The 25201-nt window shown below is 38.5% G+C and overlaps 1 protein-coding gene across 2 annotated transcripts in view; it reads left to right on the top strand.

The window, feature by feature from the left end:
• DPYD (dihydropyrimidine dehydrogenase) overlaps nt 1–25201 on the top strand; it is a 348037-nt gene that overhangs the window by 219818 nt on the left and 103018 nt on the right. For both annotated transcript variants that reach the window (XM_039718169.1, XM_039718162.1), the window contains exons 15-16: nt 20096–20164; nt 22576–22659. In XM_039718169.1, the coding sequence (XP_039574103.1) occupies nt 20096–20164; nt 22576–22659 (153 nt within the window). The remainder of the gene's footprint in view (nt 1–20095; nt 20165–22575; nt 22660–25201) is intronic.

The raw sequence follows: 25201 nt of genomic DNA, 5'->3' as shown, positions 1-25201 counted from the left end.
TGTGAACTCATCTAAGAACTGTCGTATAATTATAATGGTAAATTTGTTGCTAACTGGAAACAAAATTTTGTTCAGAGGAGAAGTCTCTTGGTGCTTATTTTGAGATATTCTGTATAATTACAGCTCTCTGAATATTCTTCACCCAATTGCTGTTCACTCCTCCAGAAAGGGTTTTTCAGCATTGTGTGTTTTATTAAAATCAAAACCAGTTTCTGAGAACTGTTTGTGTGAACTTAATTAATGAGCAAAGAATGACATTTTCTGCTCAAATGAAGGCCAAACAGATGAGGACACAAGTGATTACAGTAAAAAAACTTATACTATTAAGGCAAATTTTAAAAGCAAATCAAAACTTACGCATAATTACTTTTGCTGTGAAATACAAGTAAGTTAGAGTGAGATTTATGTTACAGATGAAAAGGATATGAGCAAAATAGCTGCCTCACTAGAAAATTATCCCAGTACAGCATTCTATCTCGTGCCATTGGGAAGAAGCAAAGCATAAAGGGCAGCTAAATTCTCCCAGCAGAGGCTAGGATGTAAACTGAATTTTGCAATGTGTTGTGCAGAAGAGGACCACCTGTCACAGCTCCTTGGGCCATGCCACTTAACCTGTGGCATCTTGCCTCTATAAATCAAGAACCAGTAACTCCTTTGTGCTGTCTTCAATCCCTGTAGTGGGTGGCCTCATTCTTTGTCTCTTCTGTCTTCTGATTCTTGCTTGTAGCTTGCAAGTATCTCTGACTGGCAGTCTTTCCTTTTCTGCTCTTCTATTAGCTCCTCCCTTTGACCCCAAATCCACTTCAAGTGGAAGGGGGAGAAGCTGCCACCACCAGGAACTTGCTTCAGTGCCACCAGCTGTGAATAAAATATTGTAAAATATTCTCCTCTCCAAGCAGAGGAGAAAGATTAAGGTGTCTGGATTTTGTATGGTACGTGGTAAAGTATTATCAAAAGCTGCTTACTGGGGTCAACCTACCACAGGTGGGAAATGCATAAATGTCAGTTTATGACTGGGCCATGCCTGAGGCACACAGTGCTTAAAGTGCTTTACTTAGAGGGATGAAAGAACTAACACTAATATCACAACAAGTCCCACTTTCATATTTTATTCACCAAGGATATACCTGATTATATGGTGAATTGGTGTACTTTTCAGCCAAAATGTGGCTGAAAAAATGAGAGTACAGTACATTCAATAAATAGTTTACCTAGGAAATATGAATTCAGCCAAGTAGAACTCACCTAATGACATGAACAGGAATAAAAATGGTGGGGGAAAAAATGCTTTTTCATTACCAAAATTTAATCATTCCGAAGTGGCAGAGAAAATTGGAAAAAAAGTTATAAAATCTGGGAGCAGAACTTACTGCTAAAATTTTATATTCGCGTATTTGACAATAGCTACAATCTGGCCATTATCTGTGCTGGGGACTGTGAATACTGGTGGTGGTAGTATGTCTTGGTGACCTGGTAAAGCAAGGAGCTCTAATCTCTTTAGCATTTGCACTGAGGAGAACAAGCTTGAAAAGAGCAAGATATGAAAATAGTAAAATACTTCTCTGCAGAAAAATGCACGCCAAGGTTACACTAAGAAGGTGATGAACACAATTGCCAAATAGTCCTTCTACACCTTCCTGTAACTGGTGCCCTGTAGATGATAATAAGGTAAGCAAATAAATTAAAAACCTCAGTATGCAAATTAGTTTGGGTCTGGGTATGTGCAGGAGGTCACAGCATTACAAATAAGCTTTGACAGGACACTCCATGAAACAGATTGCAGGGGAAATGTCATTCCCTACCAGACTAAGAGAAGTCCATCGCAAACAAGCAAATGTATGAGGAATTTGTACCACAAGAAAGAACTGGGATCTTGAAAGAAGATGCCCAATTTAATATTTTTTAATATTGCTTTGTTAGTATACTGAAGTCTTAAAAGTAAGTTTTTGGCCTCCTAGCTCAACACAAATGAGTTTGATCTCCTGCATGTACATAGGGAATGTACATAGGATACCAGATTGTCAGCTGTGACACTGAATCTGTGATTCAGATATCAGTGTCATGACGCGTTGAATTGAGAAACCTCTTCTGCTAGAAACAGTAAGTACTCATGGACCCCCAAACTAATCTGAAAACTCTTGTCTTAATGTTTGTTCTGCTGCTTGTGGAATGTTGCTGACAGTCTCTGACAGTTACTCAGCAGAGAGCAGCTTTTCAGGGCTGAAGCTGTTAAAGATGTATTTTTGTTCAACATTTTGTTCAGAATGTCCCAGGAGCACCTGTTGGGACTAGCCATGCTAAAGAGTGTGTGAGAACAGATCACTGGATCCCAGGCTGGTAACCATCTTATTTCTAGCACTGTGGGGGTTTGGTTGGGTTTAGATTTTTTTTGATTTGTTGGGTTTTTTTGTTTGTTTGTTTGTTTTAATCTCCTGGAATAGTGCAATTAGTTTTTATGTCATGATTTTTTTTTTCTACCATAGAAATATGAAATCTGCTAGTTTTGTTTGGATTTGGTCTTTGTGGGTTCTTGGTTTGATTTTTTTTAAATTTAGATAACAAACCTGGATTTGGTTTAATTCTACCCTGTGAGGATAGGAGAAGATAAAGGGCTAAAGAGGAAGAGAAATACAATGTTAACAGAAATGAGAAATACAATGTTAATGATCTGTGAGGATAGGAGAAGATAAAGGGCTAAAGAGGAAGAGAAATACAATGTTAACAGTCATATATGAGTGCATTGCTCCTACAAATAAATTTTGGTGCTGAAACACACAGTGTTCAAGGAGATGAAGTTATAAGGTGAGCAGAAATAGACATGTAACAGGTATTTGGATATTTTTCATGGGGAAGTTTAATTGGTTTGCCAGTGTGATCCCACACACAAGTGGTGTCCTACATATCAGTCTTGTGTTGGACCAGCTCAGGTGTTAAAAACAGGTTTAATCTACAGACTGGGTACAGCATGAATCCATTTATGTAAACCTTTTTCCTCACTAAGTCTGCACTAGTAGTAGACCCAGCAATTTGGTTATTGAGAGGGATTGGCCAGAATATCTAAAATTGCTGTAGATCTCTTTCAATACTTAAAATTAAGGGACATTAGGTGGAAAACTTTTTAAGATACAGAGGACTCATGGGCTTCACAGCTTTACTGTGAGAAGGTCAAAGTTGGATTTCTCACTAGAGGTATTAGTAATAATTTATTTTTGCAGGTATTATTATAGCTTTTGGTTTTAATGGATATTTAAAGGCCTGTGGGATGATGTACATAGTATTTGCATTTTGAGATACCAGTCACGGACTTGCTTCAGGTTATGAAAAGCAATAGTTTTGCACTTCCTCGGGCTAATATAGATAGCTTTACCTTTCCATTACAGAGAAATGATGCTTTGTACTCCAAATACCTACTAAGTTGTGTCTCCATGTAATATATCTTACACATTTTGACAAGCTCAGTATCTACAATCTTGGAATAAAACATTTCTAAACAATGAGGTAGGGCCATGCCCACATGGACCTCGCTTGGTACCAACATCAACATCAACCCATCATTTTAACAGGGAGGGTATGTGCTGTGCATTCTCAGAGGACTTTGCTGAAAGTCCAGATGCTTCTCCAGGTGAACTGAAAAGGGCAGATCATAGGGGAGAGAACCACAAGCTGGGCTGCCTAGAAGCCTGTGCACTCCCAGAGGTGGAGAACAGGTACCTGGGTTGCTTTATCTGAATTTCAGGCCCTCAAATCACATTAAAAAAGCTCCAGAAGTTGTTATTGCTGCAGCTTAAACTTCCCAAAGCCAGCCATCATGGATGCTTGGTAGGAGGTGACAAAACCCACACAGCAGTTGTTAAATTCACCATATGGAAAAGATCCCTTTCACTACAGAAAACTGGCAGTAGGCCCATTCCCTTAACATCAGAGGAAATCCTAGCTGAAAAGGGAAGGTGAGGTTGGAATAAAGCACTCATACTCATTGCCTTGTCCAGGAACAAAATCACTTGGCCCTAGAGAGTGTGGAGCCCAAGAGTGGCCATAACGCCTCCATTTCCAGTGACTACTGTGGTGGGTAGGAAGAAGAGATCTTGGAGCACATGACCACATCTCCTTTTTCTCTTTGTCGTTCACGAAAAGAGAAAGGGAGGATGAAAAAAGCAAAGAAAAATACTTCCTAGAAAAGAGAAGGAAAAAGCTGCCCCAAAAGAACAGCAGGCACATTGATAACATACCTCTGCTTGTTCCAGGGAAGCTTTTGCTTTTCCCCCATCCTGAGGTTGTCCCAGTTGCTCCAGATCCTGGTTAGAGCTCTTTGTGAGCCAGCAGGATGCATTTTTCCCATGTTCAGTCCAAGGAGGAATTCAGCAAGAAGTCCAGTTTAGACACTGAACAACAAAACCAGAGGCTAGTAACAGAAATAAAGGAGGAATTCAGCAAGAAGTCCAGTTTAGACAGTGAACAAAACCAGAGGCTAGTAACAGAAATGTTGATGTGTTGTTTCTTTGAGATCACATTTGCTTATAAGGAAGGAAATTTTTTTGGAAAGGCTCTTCTGCAACACAAAAAATCTGATTAAGCTTCACATAACCTGAGTCTTAATAGAGATGGGTCTGAGCTAAAAAATACAGTGGTCTAAATTTTTATTCCTTGAGGCTTAGGTGTTAGTTAAAACATTCTCATCTATCATCTCATCTACCAGCATGTTTTGATAGTCACGTTGGCTATAGCAAGTCTGCTTCAGCCTTGAAAAGTAGCAGAGAAGTGACACGGAGTCAATGTAAAGTCTCTTTTCTGGGAGAGATCTGGGGAACTACAGGTTCAGCATCTTTTATCCTTGTATGCAAATTGGTAAAAGCTGTTCTAAAAACAGAACTAGTAGAAAGAAAAACAAATGAAAGAGTGAAAAGCTCTCTTTGTAGTATGTTATGCCTTAAAAAAAGAGAAAAAGTTCTTTGAGGCTATCAAGAGAAATTCAGATCATAAAAGTGAGCTTGGGTTTCCAAAAATATTTTATAGTGTCCTTCACTGAGGAATTTGAAAGAAATTAAGTTATCGTAAGATTAGAGAAAGAAACCTACACGAACAAATAACTAGTTAAATGTAGGAAACAATGCTAAGAAATAAATAGTCCATTTTCACAATGGATAGAGAGCTGCAGGAAAATTCTTTAGGGATCTGTGTTCTGTGCTATTCAAAATGTTTATTAACAATCTGGATAAGAGAAAATTTTAAGAATGTAAACTTTGCTGATAATGGTATATTATGTAGGGAGATAAAGATGAGAGCTGACATTAAAGGTTTATGAAGAATCTTGCATTACTGATTGACTTGCCAATGAACTGCCAAGGAAAAAAAAATAAAAGTAGTATGCCTATGGGATAAACCATTGATAAATTTATATGTACAGTGAGTGATTTTAAGCTAACTATACTAGGATTACAGTAAGAGAGCACTATGAAAATCTCAGTTTAATGCTGAATAAGATTGAAATAAAGCTTATCAAACGGAATTTCTAGGAATGGAAGAAAACAAAGAAAAACCCATCACTATGTCAGCATGTTGATTCTTTTTTTCCCCTTCACATTTTGAATACACTTTGTGGTTCACATCTTGTTGGATTGGAAGCAGAAGGGTGATAGGTGGAAATGAGTGATAGGAGATTCTTCACCACATGGCTCGGCAGCTGTGGAGCTCATAGTCATGGGGCACTGCCAGTCCCAGAGGTACATACAGGCTGAGAAAAACCTACTGGAAAAGCTATCTGAAAGCCTCACCTCTGACTCAGGGAATTCCTGTGCTACAGATTTCTTAAAAGCTGGGCAAGTTTTTTAGGGAAATGCTACTATGAGCTTGCCCTAGGGAGCTGCTGCTGGTGCGTGTGCGAGAAAAGGCACTGAGCTGTGTAACCCATTCCTGGGATTTACACTGTCAGTGCACAAACAGAAGCTCTTAGGTTTGCACCCAGGATCAGAAGCCCTCTCTGTCTCCCAGTCCTCTCTCAGCCTTTGGACCATTGTTCCTGTATTACATTTTGACAACCTAATTAGCATGTAAGTACATTACTTGAACTGAGGCTGAGATATGGATATATTTTGTACTAGTCTGAAATGATGTGCTAAGGGTTTTGTAATTCAAATGCTACTTTCAATTTACTAAGATTCATTGTATTTCCAGAGGGTCACCTCAGACAATCCTACATACATTAACACAAGAAAATCTGCTAAAAATTTACCCAGAGAGAGTATTTGATCATGCATGTTCAAATGACCATGCAGTACACATCATAATGTTTGATCCCAACTGCACAATACTCACACAGTGGAGATTTTTTGATTCTAAAATTTTCAAAAATATGATTATTAATCTGGCAAAGAAGTGGAGACACATACTCTGGCCATCAATTTGAGGGAATTGTATTTTAGGAAAGCACATATCTGTTGCTGGAAACCGCAACTTGTAACTGAAAATAGGACCACATATTTAAGCTCTGTGAGATTTCTACAATCAATTTATGTTTCAGATGTACATGTTTGTGGTGACAAATTAGGACTTTGAGGAAAAATGTGAGAAGGTCTTTTATGTTTTGCACTTGGAAACTACAGCTTTGTTGAGAAACTTTGTTGAAAACTAGTTTGGTGCAGAACTGTACTTTCTTCCTAGACATGTTACAAAGCCATGACTTATTTTGTTTGTTTTACTGTCACGGCCAAGGTTTGAAAAATAGTGAGTAGTTCAGTATGGCCAAAGACTATTTGGACATATGCTAAGAATACACTTTTGATTTAAAAAGTGATTTATTGATCCCTGGAAAGAAAAAAGAAAAAAATTTCACAGTTCTGCCTGGACTATGAACACATCTTTAAACTTTAGCCTTGGGGTAAGAAGTAGGAGAAAATTAAAGCAGTTTCTGAAATATTTCACCAACCATCTCCTAGAAAATGACCCAATCTGTTTGATTATTGGAAAAGACAAACTCCTTAATGGCTAGCATCAGCTGAAGCTGCTTCAGGATGTGCTTTGGCAGTTGCTGCTAAAAATTCCTTTCTGCAGAGATATGTGAGCGGTCATTAAGTAGGAGTATTGACAAAGGAAATGCCCTAAACATAAAGACAGTATGATTAAAAAGATATTTCTGGAATGTAATTCTGCTGACAGTGACATGAAGAGTTGCATATTTCTGTTCATCTTATTAAAGTGTGAACATGCAGACTATTATTTAGAGGGAAAAGACAATCTTTTAAAAATCCCAACTGTTTTATCAGTTTGGTGAGTTACTGTGTGTACAATGGAGTGCTTCAAAATGATCTCTGTGATCTGGTTGGGTATCAGGACTGTAGATTGTAGAAATGTCCTCCATAAACTGCAACAAAGGAAATGGCATCATGTGTTAAACCCCCTGGATGCTCAGATATCCATTTTGCCCCCTCAATCTGTGCTTAAAATAGCAATAACAACCTTGGTGCAGGGCATTTCCTGGCGATTAATAACTGGCCAGGGTTAATGGCCCTCAGCAGTGCCTCAGGCCATCAACTCCTCCCAGCCAGTCATTACTCCCTGGGAAATGCCCTTTTCTGGGTAGTTATTGTTTAAATATTAAGATGTAGATGCCATTGGATGGAGATAAAATGACCTTGTGGCAATCTTACAAAATAAATGTCAAAAATAAAATAAAGGCAAAATTTTAAAATTGTTAAGAGTCAACAGCCCATCAAAATTAAAATCTAAAGTTTGTGAAAATGACAAAGTTCTGCTAGTCTGATTACCTGTGCAAAATACATATCCCCTAAATATGTCTTCCTAATTTCCATTTCATGTTTGTCATAGGCAATTGGCTAAATTATAGAATTTGATCTTTTAAAATGCACAGTACCTTTGACATTCATATTACTGTCTGTGATATGGTTTTAGTCTTTCATGAAGCACCGAGTATATGTGATTTAGATAATTCTGCTTTTTCATCATTCGTATTACAATAATAATAGGAAAGCAAATGTATACCTGATCAAAGTGGTAAGTGCATGCTGTTCCTGTAGCCCATATTCTGTATATTCTGTGATGTGGTTTACATTTTAGGCATTCTGCTAGAGCTCTAATGAAGAGAAATATGAAGGCTAGGTCTATATTTAAAAGGCTTGCTCACATACTTATGTAGGCTAGGAATACTAAAAATAAAATGGCATCTAGCTGCTGTCCTGGCAGAACCTAGTGTAGATGCAGTTCTACCACCAAACTGTTTATTTTTGCTCAGAAGCAAGTGCGGTGTTTGCTGCTCTGAACTGTGCCGGTAGTAGGAGAGCTGGCTCTCTGCAGACATGTTCTAGCTCAGACAAGAAGGCAGAGGCACATGCTTGAATCTATCACAATTAGAGCCAGCTCTTCAGTATGATTGACAGCAGCTGGACTATATCCCAGCCTCCTGTGCTTTCTGGGGAGGGGGGCTAGGGAAAGTCTCAAATTCTGAGCGAAATGTGGGAATAAAGTGTTCCAAGATGTTTTTTCTTTTCTTTATCTACCAAGAGGAACATGTAGATTAGCAGAATTCTTAGTGGGCTCTGAACTGATCTTATTCTACATCCTCAATACTGCTGGTAGCTTCTAAACTTTTTATGTACATTGTGTTTAAGAACTACAACCATAAACGTTTTACATAGTCTTCATTACTAAAGTTCTTATATCTGTCACAATTCTATATTCTAGATCTCAATTCATCCTGTTTTATATTTCAATTATTTCATTTGTTTGGTTAGGGTTTTTTGTTTAGTTTTGGTTTTGGTTTTTTGTGGGGTTTTTTTGTGTGGGTTTTTTTTTTGTGGGGGTTTTTGGTGGTTTTTTTTTCCTTTTTTTTTTTAATTAACTGTGCTTAAAGGAGCAACTGCTAAACATGCAAAATGAGGCGGCCAGCAGGATCCAAAAAGCAATCTTGTTCTCTTCATACAGTCTTAGTCTAATACACGGTTGTGTGAACACAGACATGCCAACCAATTACCATGGGATAGCAAATTGCAGTGTGTCAGTGTGGTAACTACCCCTATTGGGAACTTGCAGCAAATACAGCCTGATTCAACTTAATATGAATTTCTTCAATTTTGGACATAGCAAACCAGCCTTACCTCCTATTTTATGGGGTTTGAAAGAGCAGCCACTGGCTGCAGGTGTGCCCATGGGTAGATAACTCATAAATCAGCAGTAACCTTCTTGAAACCTTGTATGCAGAGCTAGTGAAGATGGTCTTTTGAGAGTGGAAGGAAATGTGTGACAGTAAGTACTTATTTACTGAACACTTAAACCCAAATAAATATTTTAAAGGCTTGTTTAAAGGAGACTTAAGTACATCCTTTGTTGTGAGCCAGGTAGGTTAAATGTAAACTAAGAAACCAACAGAATGCTTTTCTCTCCTGTTTCCTGCCACTACACTTCCCAGTCTCACAAATCCCAGGAAGAATGCTTTTTCACTGGTTATTTTTACATCTTTCTCACATTTTAAGTGCAAGGTTTCTAATCTATTTCAGATTTAATTTTCTTTTACTTCTTTTTATGTTAAATTTTTTTTATAAAATTATAGTTACGTTGATTTTTCTGTCTATACATAAGGATGTAATTTAAGTCTTATGTTTGGAAAAAATATATTGAAGCGCTATTCCTAAATTTCAGAGCAGCATTTATAAAAATCTGCTTCACTTTTCTTGCAGTGTAATATGATATGATAGACTTATTCTTAGCTACACCATTCTTGGCCACCTAGCCGTTTATGCTCTCTCTATAACTATATTAAAATTTGAATATGCTTGCAGAATGTTTCATTTAAAGTTATATACAGCTCAGATGAGAGTATCTAAAGCTTGTGCGATTTTATAGGTACCCCAAATTCTTACCTGTGTGCAGAGTGTGCATCTTAAAGTGAATGGTGGGCATTAAAAATGTATGTGTGTTATATTTGCATTCTCTCAATGTCTCTCTCAGCACACCTCTGGTTCCTAGTAGGACTTTTGCCTTTGATTCTGCCAAAGGCATCCACACTTCACATGATTTATTTTCGATTTATCTTTTTGGGAACACACGTACTCACAGCTGGGACATTGATAAAAATCTCACCAACATCAGGTCTTTCATTTGAATGATCATTTGAATGAGGCTATAAGGCTATAGAAAATTCAATGCATTTTAATCTTCAAATGTCCAATCATGTAGCAGTCTGCTGAACAAGTTAGGTAACAATTTTATTAAACTTCCAGATATACAGTGAAAATAGTAAGGCCTCTTTCAGTTTCTCAGCATCTTCACATGAGCTTCCCTAAAATACGAAGAGGTGGGTCGAACTGGCACTTGAGGAGGAAAGATTAGTCAGAAGGTAACTGCCAACTTACAGCCCTTAATTTTGTATCTTCTTTGCTGCTGGAGTGTGGCCAAAAAACTACTTGGGTCATCAGACATAACAGCTAGCTTCTTAAGTAAATTCTAATGTCTGCATAGAAAAAAAAGCTACCCACTCATGAGATTTTTCTGATGATACCACAGATGGCAGCACTGCAGACCTACCATCCGGAGGTTCAATGCATAGTGGCACTGTTGTTCCCTGAATTTTTGGCCCGGCTGGGAAATACTGGGGGATGATAGGAAATATATATGAATAAATGAACAGAAAACATGGATTTTCATCTTCACTTCTTGAATAGTTCTGTGCCTGACAGAAAGTAGAGTTTCTGTCTTTGATAATGGACTACTTAATTATAATTTTCATTATTTATATACGAAGCTTTTTTTTTTCCAAATGAAAGGTTCTGGTGGGGTTGGGTCCCACTGGCCATTGAAACGATAGCATGCTTTTAGCCCTGTGAACATCTGCAGCTTGTCTCTGATCATGAGTTGAGGCTGCCCCATTGATCAGGCAGGTTTGGGACTGTGAAGAAGATCTCCTCTTTGTGAAGTCCCATAGCTATAGGGAAATAGTATTTATATACTATTTGTATATAGTATTTAAATACAAATAGTATTTGGGGACTGATAGGTCTCCCCCATGCAGCTGGCATTTAAAGCAAATCAGATAACTTCCTCAAGATAGGACAGGACTTATAGCCTGTTCCTACACATCTTTTTAACTACCACACCCTCACCTCTCAGTACAGCATAACTGAAGAGTGGTTTGTGCAAAATCAGGTAAATTATCACTGATTTTCAGTATATCGCTATGAGGATAATGGTGCACAGAGAGAGAGTGGGTGAGTTGTGGAGGATGCAACCTGGCTGACAAAATCGTTTAGTTCTTCCTAGCATCCCTCTGGCACCAGCAATGTCACATGATGAAGTAGATCACAGGGCTCTGAAGTGTAAAAAGGGAGGGGTTTTTCTCTCTGCTCTCTGAGTCACAATTTTCTCCTCTACTAGCACTGATCCTGCTAGCTTTCTTGAGCCTTCAAAATCCAAGGAACTGAATTAAAAGAAGCCCTGGGGGGTGATGGAGCAAGAGAAGAGATGGGATGGACTTCTCAGAGATGCAAAGAGACAGATTTGACCTGGGGAATTGCTAGCTGACGGAGTGCAGGGGTTAGGAAACTGTGATGAAGTTATTAATTCTGTATTTTGTCTCTTTATATTTTCTGCTGAATTTGTTTTCTAATAAGTTAAGCAGCTTTGCTGCTGAGTAATTGAGGAAATATATCTGTATATATCTAGAGGCAGCCAAGGCCTGGAAGGGATCTTAGGGTTCCTTTCAGTCAACAGCTGCTCATTCCCTCCGCGGGAACAACCTACATGCCTTGAACATCTTTGTCTCCAATTGGCTTCTCCTCTCAGAGGGGCACCCTGCAGAGAGTTGCCTGTGCTATTGTGAAAATAAAGAGCAACAATTAACGAGGTGCTCAAAGAACTGTGGTTAAAAGGACTTTGTGTATCTGGGCAGAGAATTTGATAAGAGAAAAATTTCTAAAGGTGGAGCAAAAAAATTCACAAATTTGTGTAGGCTTTTGCCAGTCTTGTTTTTCCTACATGGTCTTGAGAATCAATAATGTGTCAGCACCCTGGTGAAAAGCTTTTGCTACAGGTCATAGCATGTGTCTGAAATATCATAGAATTAGATATATCCTTTTTCTGTTAGCTTCTCCAATAATATATTGGCCTCCTCTGCTTTCTCTTTATATTAAATCAGTGTGGAAAGCACAGAAATACAGCAGGGGCATGCCAATTCCACGAGGGCTTGCAGGCATTGTTAGGAAGAAACACTGCTAAAAATTAGTATCTGTCTTCTCTCTTCTCTTGGATTCAGCCTTTGTTTCCATGCACTCATGTATTTGTTTTCACTCATTTACTCTAGTCTCCCCTCTTTCACTCATTTCACTCTAGTCTCCCCAGAGAGACTAGAGGTTGAACTAGGATAGGTTTCCTATAATAAGGAAATTCCTATAATCTCTGGGATTTTAAAAATAAAATCCCAGAGATTCTGTCAAATTTCCAGAGAAGTCTTTAGCCACGTAGATAATTTTCAATGTAATTTGAAGGGTTTACTTGAAGTACTGAAATTTTCAACAATCTGTCATAAAATGGACATACTACTTCTAGTCATGTTAAATATTTGAGCTTCCCTGATGTGCTCTATACAGGTGCTATATTCCCTTTCATTGTACATATGCTTTGGGGAACTCTCATTCCATGGTTCCCTGTTCAGAAGTTACCACATCTTAATTAGAGTGCCCTGAGTCATGAGGGATGGATCAGATCTTTTTTTTTTTCTCCTTGACCTTTTTTTCAGTGGCATTGTGAATTAGCAGGACTCTCATTAGGTCACATTTCATTTTCATTTATGCACATTTCCGTGTCTATGGTCTGTTCCTGTACATTTCTGTGTAAGCAGGGCCAAGGCAGCTCCACTTCTACTGTGGTGGTGCTGAATCTGACGTGGTAGAAGGGCACTTACAAAACCAAGCAGATCCCTTGTTTTTCTACAGGTGCAGCAAGTTCTTACCTGCAACCTGTTTAGCTTTCTGCTCCTATCAAAGACACAATTTATGTTATTTTACAAAAAAAAAAAAAGGTTTGTTCATAACCTTCATGTTTTTTTATCTGAGAAAGTTAGAACTTAATGACTCTAGGCCTGATTGTGAAGTTGTAGCCCAGTGTGCTCACTGAAATCCATCAAATAATCTCATTAAATAGGTGGATCTCACTGATAGAAGCAGAGTCATCATATGAAAATATCTGCCTTTAAAAATAAGCATCTCCATTTAGCCTGGGATTAGAATATTTGGTGTTTTCTGCTTGTGCTGACTTTATGTAATGCATAGAGCAAATCATAGCATTTTCAAACTTTTATCATCTTTCTGGAGTTAGTTGTGTGCTGATAATGTTTGGCCTATTTTTGTGTTGCTGTGTTGTATCTAGCATTCCCCCTCCCCCTTCCTTTAAAAAACAAACTGAAGGTCTCACTATAAAGTAGCAAGGCACAGAAAGTGCTTATTTAGAAGGATTGCTACAGCTGAATAATAAGCGTACTATAAAAAAACAAACTGAAGGTCTCACTATAAAGTAGCCAGGCACAGAAAGTGCTTTATTTAGAAGGATTGCTACATCTGAATAATAAACGTACTGATATCCCCTACTTGTCTCATTTTCATATACTCAAATATATGTATTTTAAGTGCAAGTGAAGGAGGAAAACAATGGATGGTTAGAGATTGTTAAATTATTTACTGGAGAGTAAATTCCCTGAAAAAAGAAGAGAGAAGAGAAGCAGAATTGCAGGTCAGCAGTGTCAAGACATTCTGCGTTGCTTGTCTTTATCATCATGCAGAATCTTTTTATTAAGGCAGTGCAGAAAGAATAGATTTATGGACTGAAGGTACGATGTTTCATATGTCCATATCCATCTAGATTGACAGTTCCTACCAACATGAATTTCCCAGGAGAGACAGTGTTACTGGTGTCAGTGGATGGCATCATTTACTTCAGTGTTCCATTATTAAATTGATAACAAGATAATTCCTCTGCTTCTCAGAGACATGACAGGTTTTACAATTGTTAACTTTCTTATTGCATGGGATTTGATGTTCTAGGTAGTTTTTAATAAGAAGCTTATTTTTATTTCAGTTCTGCAACAAATCAAAATTTACAAGAATGTACAGGAAAAGAGAAACCAGGCTGAGTGTACAAGGCATCAAAATCAGGCTGGTTTCCAGAGGGTTATTTTTATAGCAGCAAATGTTTGTGTTCCTGTTGTTTTTCAATACTGCACATTTGAGTGTATTTGTGCAGTACAGAATGTTTGCTGTGCTTGTACTCTTGTCTCGTACGGTGGGTGTTAAAAGTGTTCTGTATATTGGTAATTCTGACTCTGTTTTTTTGAGGGGGATTGTTTCATCAGCCACTGAGCATTTTGAAAAGCAGAGGGTGGCTACAGGTGGCACTGGATAGCACAAAGCCTCCAAGAACTTTGCTGCTGGCTCAGTGTGACCCAGCTTCTGAACTGATGCTGTGTAAGAGGCAGGGTTAGAGGGGAAGGCTATTGGCATGAGTCTTGAGAATGGGACAACCCAAAAATCCTGTGTTTCTGTTGTTACTCCCTCACTGCCAGCTCTTTGCTGTTGAAACTGCATCTTCAGAGCTGTTGTGAGGACAGTGTGAAGAACTATGAGAAGTCCATCTGCAGGTTTTTTTTCCATGTAGATGTTTACAAGATTATTGTGCCACTGAAATAGGAGTGTCCTATAAACTGTTCTTGGTGGACTTCTTACCAAGTACCTGGTGGCCCTGTGCTCTCGTAGCTGCACTTGGGCAGGACCTTCAGGAAAGGTTCCGAGCACATCGGCTTGTTACGACGTGCGGGTGAGAGATGGTGTGGGGCAGAACTGAGTGCAGGTACCCCTCCTTCTGACTGATGGGGGATTTGATGCTGTGGAACAGTGATGCAGCTGCCAAGAAGTTCTCCTCTCCTTGTGTTTGTGTTGATGTAGGTGCCTTTTGCACTGGTGAGTGGTGAACTGAACATCTTATTTTTGCCTTTGCTCTAGCAAGATTGTGTCATCACTGCCAAGCTCCTTCTTACTAAATGCTTCCTGAGGAATTTTGATTTAAAATGTTTGAGTTTGTTCAGACTGAGCAGGTCATGTGGCGAGGCTATACTGTGCTGTTTTAAAGGAAAAAGCGTGTCTTGAAAGGAAGTTTGAGGTCTTTCTATCTGCCCCAAACACAAATGCCTTTTGAAGTTTAGCTTGATCAACAGTAATTCTGTGGGTACTGAAATCTGGTTCCTAATACAATCTTCAATCTCTGCACCCCATCTTTAAACACCAGTTATCCTGTTCCTCATCTCTGCTTCCCAAACAAATATCTGTTAAAAAACCCAGTCCTTCAGCCTTCTTGAAAACTCCTCTTGATTTTACAGCTTTCAGGGGTGCAGTCTTTAAAGATGATGCTAAGAATCTCTTTCTCTTTTTCAAAGACTGTGCACTTAAAAAGTAAAATTCTGTGGCTTTTTGTCAATATTTGAGGAATCAGAGAGGGGTGCATGTTGTGGCAAGCAGCAGTGTCTAAACAGAGCATTTGTGGACCTGATGCAGACCTGCCCTCAAGTCTAGTGCAGCAATACGAAGGTACAGGCAGGGAAGAGCAAGCAGAAGTTATGGTGGCTGGTTTCCTGAAGTGCAGGGAGATTGTGCCCAGGCCAGGAAGAGGAGGTTCAGAACAGATACAGTGTGTGATGACCAATATAAATATGGTTATCACAGGCATGAGGACAGAGGATTGTGATTTCATTCTGTATGTTCAGAATTTTTCCTAAATTTGTGGGAACTGACAGGGTTCACATTTAAATCCAGACCTCTGAGACTTTTTTTTCAGGCTCTTTGAGTGTACTGAAACTCTCTTACTCGCTGCAGAGCAGTACTGGACAAATGGTAATTGTCAACATAGAATTTTACTGCTCTCTGGCTTTAAATAGATGTGACCCAAACTAGACCCAGTTGTTGGTTTTTTTTTTTCCTCCTTCTTTTTATTTTGCAACCTCTTGCAGTGAATTCTGTGTGCTAGGAAAGAAAGATCACTTGAAAACATACACAGTGGAAAACCTCATCCTTATTTCTTTTCATTCTATTGCATTCATGAGACATCCACATAGAGATAATGGATGAGGAAAAAAAAAACATTCACAAGGGAAATAGATTCTAGTTTAAGCTTCCAGGGGATTATTATAAACAGGGAGAAAAATATTTTAAGGATTATGAGAAGTACCTTGTCAGTGTTCTTTTAAGTAGAACAACTACTAATGCATTAGTCACAGAATTGTGTGAAATGTGGCTTTTTACTGCTTTAGCTACAGTATATTCATCTTATAATGGTGTCCTAACTGGTACATTACGTGCCCTCCCTTTTCCACCTCCCTTCCCTCCAACAAAAAGCAAGTTTTGTTGTGGACCTCTTTGTTCCATGAATGATCGGGAAAATGCTGAACACAGAGCAGTGTGGTCTTGCAAACGTGCATTTGTCCCTTTATAGGCATTTGGAGAAATTGTCAGTCAGGTTGTGTGGGGTGAGAAGCCCTTGTCTGGTGGCATCTGTCACAGTGATGGTCAGGGAGGGACAGAGTCTGCAGGGCTGCTGCACTCCTGGGTGTGGGGAGGGGCAGCAGCATCTCCCACAAGAGGCAAAACAGCAGTTTGGATGGAGGAGAAGAGGGAACAGCACATACCAGCTATGATTTTGATCTGGAATAAGGAATGGGCCAGGGGTCCCACTGTGCTTCAATCATGCACAGTTTGCAGGCAGCCCACACTCGAGCTATGACAAAGCTGCAATTTAGTCAACCCTCATTTACCACTTACCACACTTTAGCAGCAGCTTCATTGTAAGATCTGTCAGGACTCTACTTTTGTAAGCTGGGAAGCGTGTGCAGCCTCACACTTGTGGCTCAAACCACTGTAATTAAGCTCACGTCAGGTTGCCACTGAAAATTGGAGGAATCAAAAGGAGGGATGTGCTCTCTGCAGATGTGGCCATGTGCTGGACTTCCATGAGATAGCAGCTGTTTGGGGCTATTAAATTTGCAGGGTTGGTAATGTGGTACACGGCATTGTAGGCACTGAAAATATGAGTGAGAAGAGACTTAGAGGCTGAAATGTGATACAGTTCTCATTTATTACTTTCCAATAAAACCTCTGTCTGTTGTCACTTTTAATTCTTACTTTGTTCTTGCTATTCTCTTTTAGGTAATGATAATAGTCTATATTTTCTTTATAAATTTCCATGTGTGATTTTAGGAGTAGATCTGAACCTCAGGTATCACTGATAGTTCCCCTAAATGTTCACACATGACAGTGATTCTTTCTTTTTCTTGGGCACTGAATCCAAATGAAAAGATTGTAAAGGTGTTTTGTGGAAGAACAGTCACTTGAGACAGGACAGTGTTGTTAGCACAGAGTCCTGGGGGATATTCTTCCACCTAGGAAATAAGTTATAAGAGAACACTGGTGGGGGGGAAAACATAAAATCCCTACTATTTTTAAATTTTCATTATTCCCTCTGAGATCATGGCTTTCCTGTGAACAGTCATGACAAAAATGTACTTTTTGTTTTCAGTTATTTTTGTTATTATAAACCACTGCTTCTGTCAAAAAGTATGGGCTTAATTTTAAATATGAATCCTAAAACTAATCAATATTAAATAAACATGTTGTCTTAATTAACAGCTCTTTGAAACATCACAGATCATGTTCCTCCTCTTTTGTACACTCCCAGCAGAATTTTCAAATTTCATTAGTAACACTTGATGTAACCTAACTCAACTACTTATGAATCTAGTCAGCTGTCCTTGTTGTCTTACAACTTTCCCCAATGAAAAATTTGGTTTGTTTTAAAGCTCAGTTGTGCAGATTTCTGATGTACTTTGGATTGTGACTGCAACTGTGAAAATCCTTATCATGTTGTCAGTGTCTGAGCTGCTGGGTTGTTTTTTTGCTGTAGTTGGTTTATAAAAAGCATGAATTTGACAAGATATGGTTTTTAGATAATTCCAGTTGCTTCAAAGTTTTCTCATATATAATTTCTTAGACAGATTTGTCACATTTTTGCTTTTAAAAAATTAAAGTCCTTTAAAAGAGATTTCTGTTTATTTCCAGAGCTCTGAATTTATCTTGAATATTCAAATAGGACACAGAGCAGATTCTGTTTCATTAACATTTGACCTATACAGCTATATAAGATTTTTCCCTATTTAAAAAATTATGGCATAGGAGACTCTTTTTCCCTGTCAGAGGGGAACAAAAGCGTGGGCAGTAATGATTGTGTGTGCTTAATGAAGAGTTTGGTCTTATATTTATGCCAGAGGTGAGCACAAATGGGCACCTGCAGGCAAGGCAGAGGCACTTCATCAAACACTTCCCTTCTCACCAGACTGCCATCCTGCAAACAGCAGCCAGAAGGGTGGTGGGTGGGCAGTCTGCAGGTAGGTGGGTTCATTGTAGAGAGTCATTGGAGAAAAACAATGGAAATAATGATGATACGTGGTATTTCCTTTTAAATTAATATGTTTGGAATATGTTTCATTTTAAATTAGTAGAATGTAACCTTGCCCTGTCCAATTTTCCACATACCTGCCTTACTTTTCATAGTGTGTTTCCCTCTCTTCTGAAGATACTCAATATCTCCTCCATCTTATGCAGATAATTTGGGAGTTTACAGTTTCCAGCAATTGTGCGTGTTGGACAATTTTTCTACACCATACTTTTCAGTAGTTGTTTGAAATGAATGAGTCATTAACTCCCGGCATTATGGGAAAGTTCAAGAGAAGTGTTAAAATGAGGGGGTGACAGATTCAGCCAACCTTAGATATTAATGAGACAGTAAAACTTGTTTGGAAAACAAAAAGATTAAAATCAACTGTCACATTACCTGTCAATCAAGCTTTCATGTGAAAGTTTCATGTAAGAGGGCCAAATAAACAAGAGCATGGCCAGACACTTCTCTGTTCTCCTCTCCTCGTGTTTCCTTTGAGCACAGACTGAGCTTGTAGACTTCTATTAAGTTCTCTGATATCTTTTCTGATTTAACCTTTTAGCTGCTGCAGTATAGTTTTCTGTTGCATTTTTTCTTCCAAACATCATCCTTCTAAGAACTTCATGCAGGAGTGCCTTGGCTGATTTCTCTGCTCATCTTACCTCAAATGTATCAACTTCAGAATTTCAATGTTTGAGTCCAAAATACATGATTTTATTTTAGTCTTAAATGGCAGTTAGCATTGTCACTTGGACTGGGCATTGACCAGAGTAGTTAACATTCATTTAATAGTAAATAGCACTGTATGCAACTGGTAAGGTGTGTGTTTAGGGGCCCCACACACACCCTAAAGAATTCTGTTAGATCTTTTTTTACCTAAAAACATGAACCTCAAGAAATATTTTAGAGGGAGCAGCAGCTAGAGGCAGAATCTGGACTTGAAAGGTGCTCAGTGTAATGAAAAAGAAAGGCAATTACACAGAATAGCTCTGGGGAACTGGGGCCAGTCAGTGTACAGGAAACAAAATGTGCATCGTGGGATAACAAAAGCTGGCGGTTCCCTGGGCTGTTCTCCCAGTCCTGCAGAATTTCCCCACATCCTGAAAGTCTCCTCCCAGTTGCCTCTGGGACACAAAATATTTCTGGCTGTCTTTCACTGTCCTAAAGTTGCATGATAAGAGATGCCAGGGTCTGGATTTGATGTGTCCTGGATTCCTGAAGTCAGCTGGAATATTGTGTCCATACTCTGCCACATTGGAGTGTAAACTCATGCATTGATGTCTTACCTACCTCTAAATAATCAAAATGCTTCTGTCAGTTGTATTAACAGTAAATAACAACTTCATTCCTCAGACCTCAAGAACAAGTATGTCTGACAGTTTCCTGGTTGGCTCTGTGTGTTCTCACTGTTTTGTTCTCACTGCGTCACATGACAGAATGCCCATGGATAGACCTTCTTTAAAACCCAGGGATATAACAGATGAGGTTGTTCACTGTTTCTTGTCCCCAGTGATGTCTGCAGCTGTATTTCACTCTCTGGCTCCTGGCAGACAGTGGGTAGTTCCCAAAAGCAGGCTGTGCAGTAATGTACAGTATTACAATAATGTATATATTCTTTTTCCAGGTTCTGATTGCCAGCATCATGTGCAGCTGTAACAGGGAGGACTGGACTGAACTTTCAAAAATGGCTCAGGTAATGGTTTCCTAAATGTGCTTCCACTTTTTTTTTTTTTTAAGTCTCATTGAAAACAAGAGCTGCATCTGGAAAGAAATAGATTCAAATTGAAAAATGAGAACTTAAAACATGTCCATTATAATTTGTTTATTCTGTGTTTTCATTAAAATGATGGAAATGTAAATTTAAAGAAAATCTGTTCCATAAAAATGGTCCCTCAGATTTTTAAGCAGTACCTGGAAAGCCTTTAGTCTTTGAATCTATATACTTTTTATTTGCATTTTAAGCAAACTGTATATTATGACAGATGCCCTGATAAAATTTAATTCTGCCTTTGAGAGCCCAACTTGATCTTACCTTGCCTAGAGGCACACTAGTTTGACAGCACCAGAAGAAATTTTGAATATAAAACTCTTGAATATTTAAAGTATAAAGGGCTTATTTAATGCTATTCTAGTTTTAATACAGACTTTCAAAAATGATAGCTGAGAAAGTCAGCATATATAATAGCATTCAGCAGGCTTTCTATAATATAAATCCAATCTTACAGAAATGCAAACAGACTATGCACCTGAAATTTCTATTCAATTTGAGGGAAAAACTATTTAATAACATGTACCTGTGTCCATAGGGAGTAGTATAAGAAATACTTATCAGGACTGCACTAATTTCATTCAGAAGGGTGTCTATATCTGAATGGAAAGCAAAGTTTTTATGTTTAAATTAAAGCATGTTTTCCACATAAAGTATCTAGAGGAAATTAAAAGCATAGTATTAACAAATTTAAGCAAAGAAAAAAATTACCTTGTTGTTATTGCTAGCACTACCTCAGATTTAAATGTTTAAATTAAAAATATGCTTTTATATAAGTATTGTTAGAGATGTGGATATTTTGAATTTGTGTTTGCATATGACAGAATGTCTGGACATCATTGTTGCTTTATTCAGTGTCCTAAGCCCTCCTGTGGTTATGTAGAGTGACACTTCTCAATTTTCTTTGAGCATTTTAAACCTATGAGGAAAAAAGTAATTTTGGGGACTTAGGGAAGTGAAATGAAACATTTTAAGTAGTTAGCTTGGTGATCTTCAACACTATTTCAATTTATACCTGTATTTACCTAATTGACCATGAAATCATATTTTGGAATCTATGCTTGACAGAAGCAGTGCCACTTTTAAACAGGTTAGGATGAATGGCTTTGCTCTGCCTTTCCTCCTGTTTTTTTAATCTAGTGGTACTGCTGCCCAACCTTAAGACACGTATTTCCAATACATGCTTGTATTTACGTTACCCCTTTAGAAAAGAAGTGGTTCTCTAAATGCAGTCAATGATGTGTAACCTATGTGATAGAACATTCTTCTGGGAAGTAGTTGTTGGTGTCTGCCCTGTGGAGAGCAGCGCTAGTTTGGGGCGCCCTGGAATGCACAGGGATGTTTAATCGCACGCGTTGGATCCTGCCTAGGAGGTAATGGATGTGGCTTTCACAAGAGCAGAAGCCCCAGAAGGTACCACAGTGTCTCAGCAGGAGGACGACCTATTCATCCAAAAGGTCAGCTTGTCAGGGAGGCCGACAGCCCCGGCAGGGCCGGGCTCGCGGAGCCGGCCGGAGCGGGGAGGCTTCCTGGGAGTGATGGATGGCTTCTCCCTGCTCATGCACTTTGGGAGCTGCTGAACCATGGCCACACAGCAGGCAAAGTTACTCCAGTTCAATAAGCAAAACAAAATGCAGATGCAGAACAAAACCCTAGTTAGAGCCACTGGAAGGCAACAGGAGAGATGTTCGTGTCAGGCAGGAGCAGTTCGGAAAGGAAGAGGAGCGTGTCTGTGTGCTGCCCTCGGACAGCTCAGCTCCTTCCCCTTTTAATTGTAACTAATAGAGGGCGATGAACAGGAATTAGCATGACTAATATGTTTGTTTAGACTTTTTTTTATTAACCTCTTGTTCTTTAGAAAAAAATTTACTTAATGACAAAAGCTACGGCACAGTGCAGGTGCCTGCAGAAAATCTGGGGACTGAATCCATTAAAGCAAAAAGGAAACATTTATTACTGAGTTACAGTCCTTCAGAGCACAGCAACACCTGTGTAACACTGCCTGCCAAAGCTCTTAGTGCTGCTCTTAGGCCCTGTAATTATATTTAATTTTTTAACATTTTCCAGACCCAACTCTTCATTCTGCTCGTATCTTTTTACTTTGTTTTTACTCTAATTTCTTAAGAATCTTTGGAAACCACATGAGTTTTTGAAGTTTTTATCTCTAATGATCAACATGCTTATTTTCTAGGGTATCATAACCATAGCTTTTTCTCTTAAAAAAGAAAAGTCAAATTTCTGAAGAAATCTATTTAACATGAACAATAAAGGCTACAGGAAAGAGTACATTACTTAAAATTAATTTTTCTTTTTTTGTCCTTCCACATGTTTTATAGGTTGCTGGTGCTGATGCTCTGGAGTTAAATTTATCATGTCCGCATGGTATGGGGGAGCGAGGCATGGGACTGGCCTGTGGGCAGGTAGGACTGTAACCACAATCTGTTTAATGTCTCTCCAGCAATCCTGCACTGCCACATTGATAGTTACACCTCAGGGGAAAAGACACAAGCTGCAGATTACCAGCTTGAGATTTTTAGGTTGAATGTGTTTAAATATTTATTGATGAGAGGAAAAAAATAAAGAAGCTGACAATGTACAAAATGCTTAGTTCTGCTGAGAACAAAAATGCATTATGTATTTGACAAGGCATATGATGAAAACAAATAATTTCAAAAAAGCACTTAGAATTTTTTGATTTCCATTTCAGTGCCCTGTAGATGTCTTTTAAATCACAAGCTAGTAATTACTGCATATATCAGTAATGATTTTAAAGGATGTGAGATATACATGAATTTCATTTCACAGTTTTTAACATATGAACCTAGCTGTATTTCACAATCACAGAAGAGGCCCTACATTCTGGTAGTACTATAAACAGTTAACACCTCTTGTAAGAGCCTGTGTTCAGTTACCTATAGATTTGGTGGTTTATACAGTTGAGATTGGAATTATCCATGCCTGATGTGTCTGCCACGCAGAAATCTGTTGCAGAGGTTATCAGTACATCCCATGACCTCAGTTATGTGTGTTGTTTTGTCCATGAAAAGAAAGAAGAAAATATACACATACAAACCCTAATTCTCATACTAATATCCTTTTGAAGTTTGTAGATTTTCACATGTTTGGTCATGCCTTGAAATTTGTTTTGGCTCTGAAAAATGCCCAAATATAGTGAATTGAAAGTCTCTGAAAAATCTTGGTTCGCAGTCTACCAGGAGAGATTTTCTAGAGTTTGACATCAAAGTTTCTTAATTATGAAGCCTGTTTGATTTCCCATCTTAATACATTTTGGGGACAAGGAGAAGAAGAGGAAAAAGGGGATGCAGAGTGGAAATCATGATTATATACCCTAAAACTGACATATTATTGTTCATCTGGCCCCTTTGTAGAGGGCTAGTAAGCATCTTAATTCATCCTCCCTTGCTCAGTTAAACACATAACTAATAAGACCTGAGGTGTAGTTGGGGAACAAAACCATTCCCTTTCTAAAACTAGGGAGGCACTAGGAGCTGTAATCAGTGCAACACTTCAAGTGAGCACACTTCAAGTATAGCTTTGTCATAGCAATACTGTCAGGCACAGTGCCCTGGGCATTTTATTGTTTTCTGTGAACAAAATTATGTCAATCTAGTCCATGCTGTAGATTATTATTTTTAATAAAAGTTATCTGGATGCTTTTTATGGCCAGTGGTCGTTCACTGAAGTTGTGATTAAAAATGGGAGAGAATCATAAAAGCCCTCCAGGATAACACTAGCAAAACAGTAGTAGTTATTATTAATTTTTTCCCCTGAATTAGATTCAACAAAAAATTGCTATTTTAGCCACGTTTATAAGTTTTTGAAGAATTTCCCTCCCTTCAGTCTGCAGAGCATAATTCAGTAGTTTGGAGTGTCCCTGTGCGAGAAGGCAGGACACAGTGGAAGGTGCAGTCTGGTCAGGGAGAGCCCTGGAGGTTCCAAACAGAAACAGGCTTCTTTCAAGCATGGGGGTTTTTTTTATTTTTTTTATGTATGTGTTATTTCCAGCTTTCAGTTGGAGTAATGTATGCATGTGAAGTTGCTTAGATGTACAGTCAGTAGGGAGCTGTCTGGCTACATGAGTTTTTACATATCTTTCAGCTATTGTAAAATCAGAGAACCAAATGCAAAATCTGAGCACTCAGGGCTATCGTGTGGATTTCTGACTCTCCATGGAGGAGATCAGATCCATAAAGAAAGAAGGTTTCTTTACATATGCATGTATGCTTTTATAATAATAACATTTCTGTCTTCCCCATACAGTATGATATTCCTTGGAATGTTTCATATATTCTACTCTTGCTTAAACATTTTCCTCTATTTTCTTATTGTCTTATCAAAATGAGAGCTCAGAAAAGAATCAACTTCTTTAGATGAATAAATGAATAAAACAAGCCATGTTTAGAGAGCCAGATTCTCATGTTCTTCCTCAGAGTTGGCTAAAATTAAATTATAGTGATTTTAAATTTAGATTATTGAAGCAAAGGGTAGGGATAAACTGGATTAAGTAATGATATGTGCAACAAGACTTATCAGTAGCTCTTCAGGGGGCTTCCATGCACAGTGGCCCTGGAGACCCCATCAGAAGATACAAAAGTGCTAGATCGTATTTTGGTATTTTAGTATTATTTCACCCCCACCTCAACCCAGAGTTGAAGTCAAGTAGGTCATACACAGGTAGTGTGGGGAAGACAGGGCTCAGATATGCTCTGGAAAAAAACCACGACTCGATATCTGGAAGTCAGGGCATGAGGCTTTGAGAGGCAGAGCAGCTTTCCTAGTTGTACAGTGAAGCAGGTTTTCTTAAATCTTTTTGATAACATAATCCATGTCTTCATAGGAATTTTTTTCAAGGATTAGGTCTCTTTCATGCCTAAGCACATTAAATCCTCAGGAAACTACAGAAATTGCTGAGATGAAGAATAATGGCAGAAAAATGTGTAT

The sequence above is a fragment of the Passer montanus genome, unplaced genomic scaffold (genome assembly GCF_014805655.1).
Source record: "Passer montanus isolate IOZ18808 unplaced genomic scaffold, ASM1480565v1 scaffold103, whole genome shotgun sequence".
Taxonomy (NCBI): Eukaryota; Metazoa; Chordata; class Aves; order Passeriformes; family Passeridae; genus Passer; species Passer montanus.
This window is presented reverse-complemented; position numbering and strand designations above follow the sequence as displayed.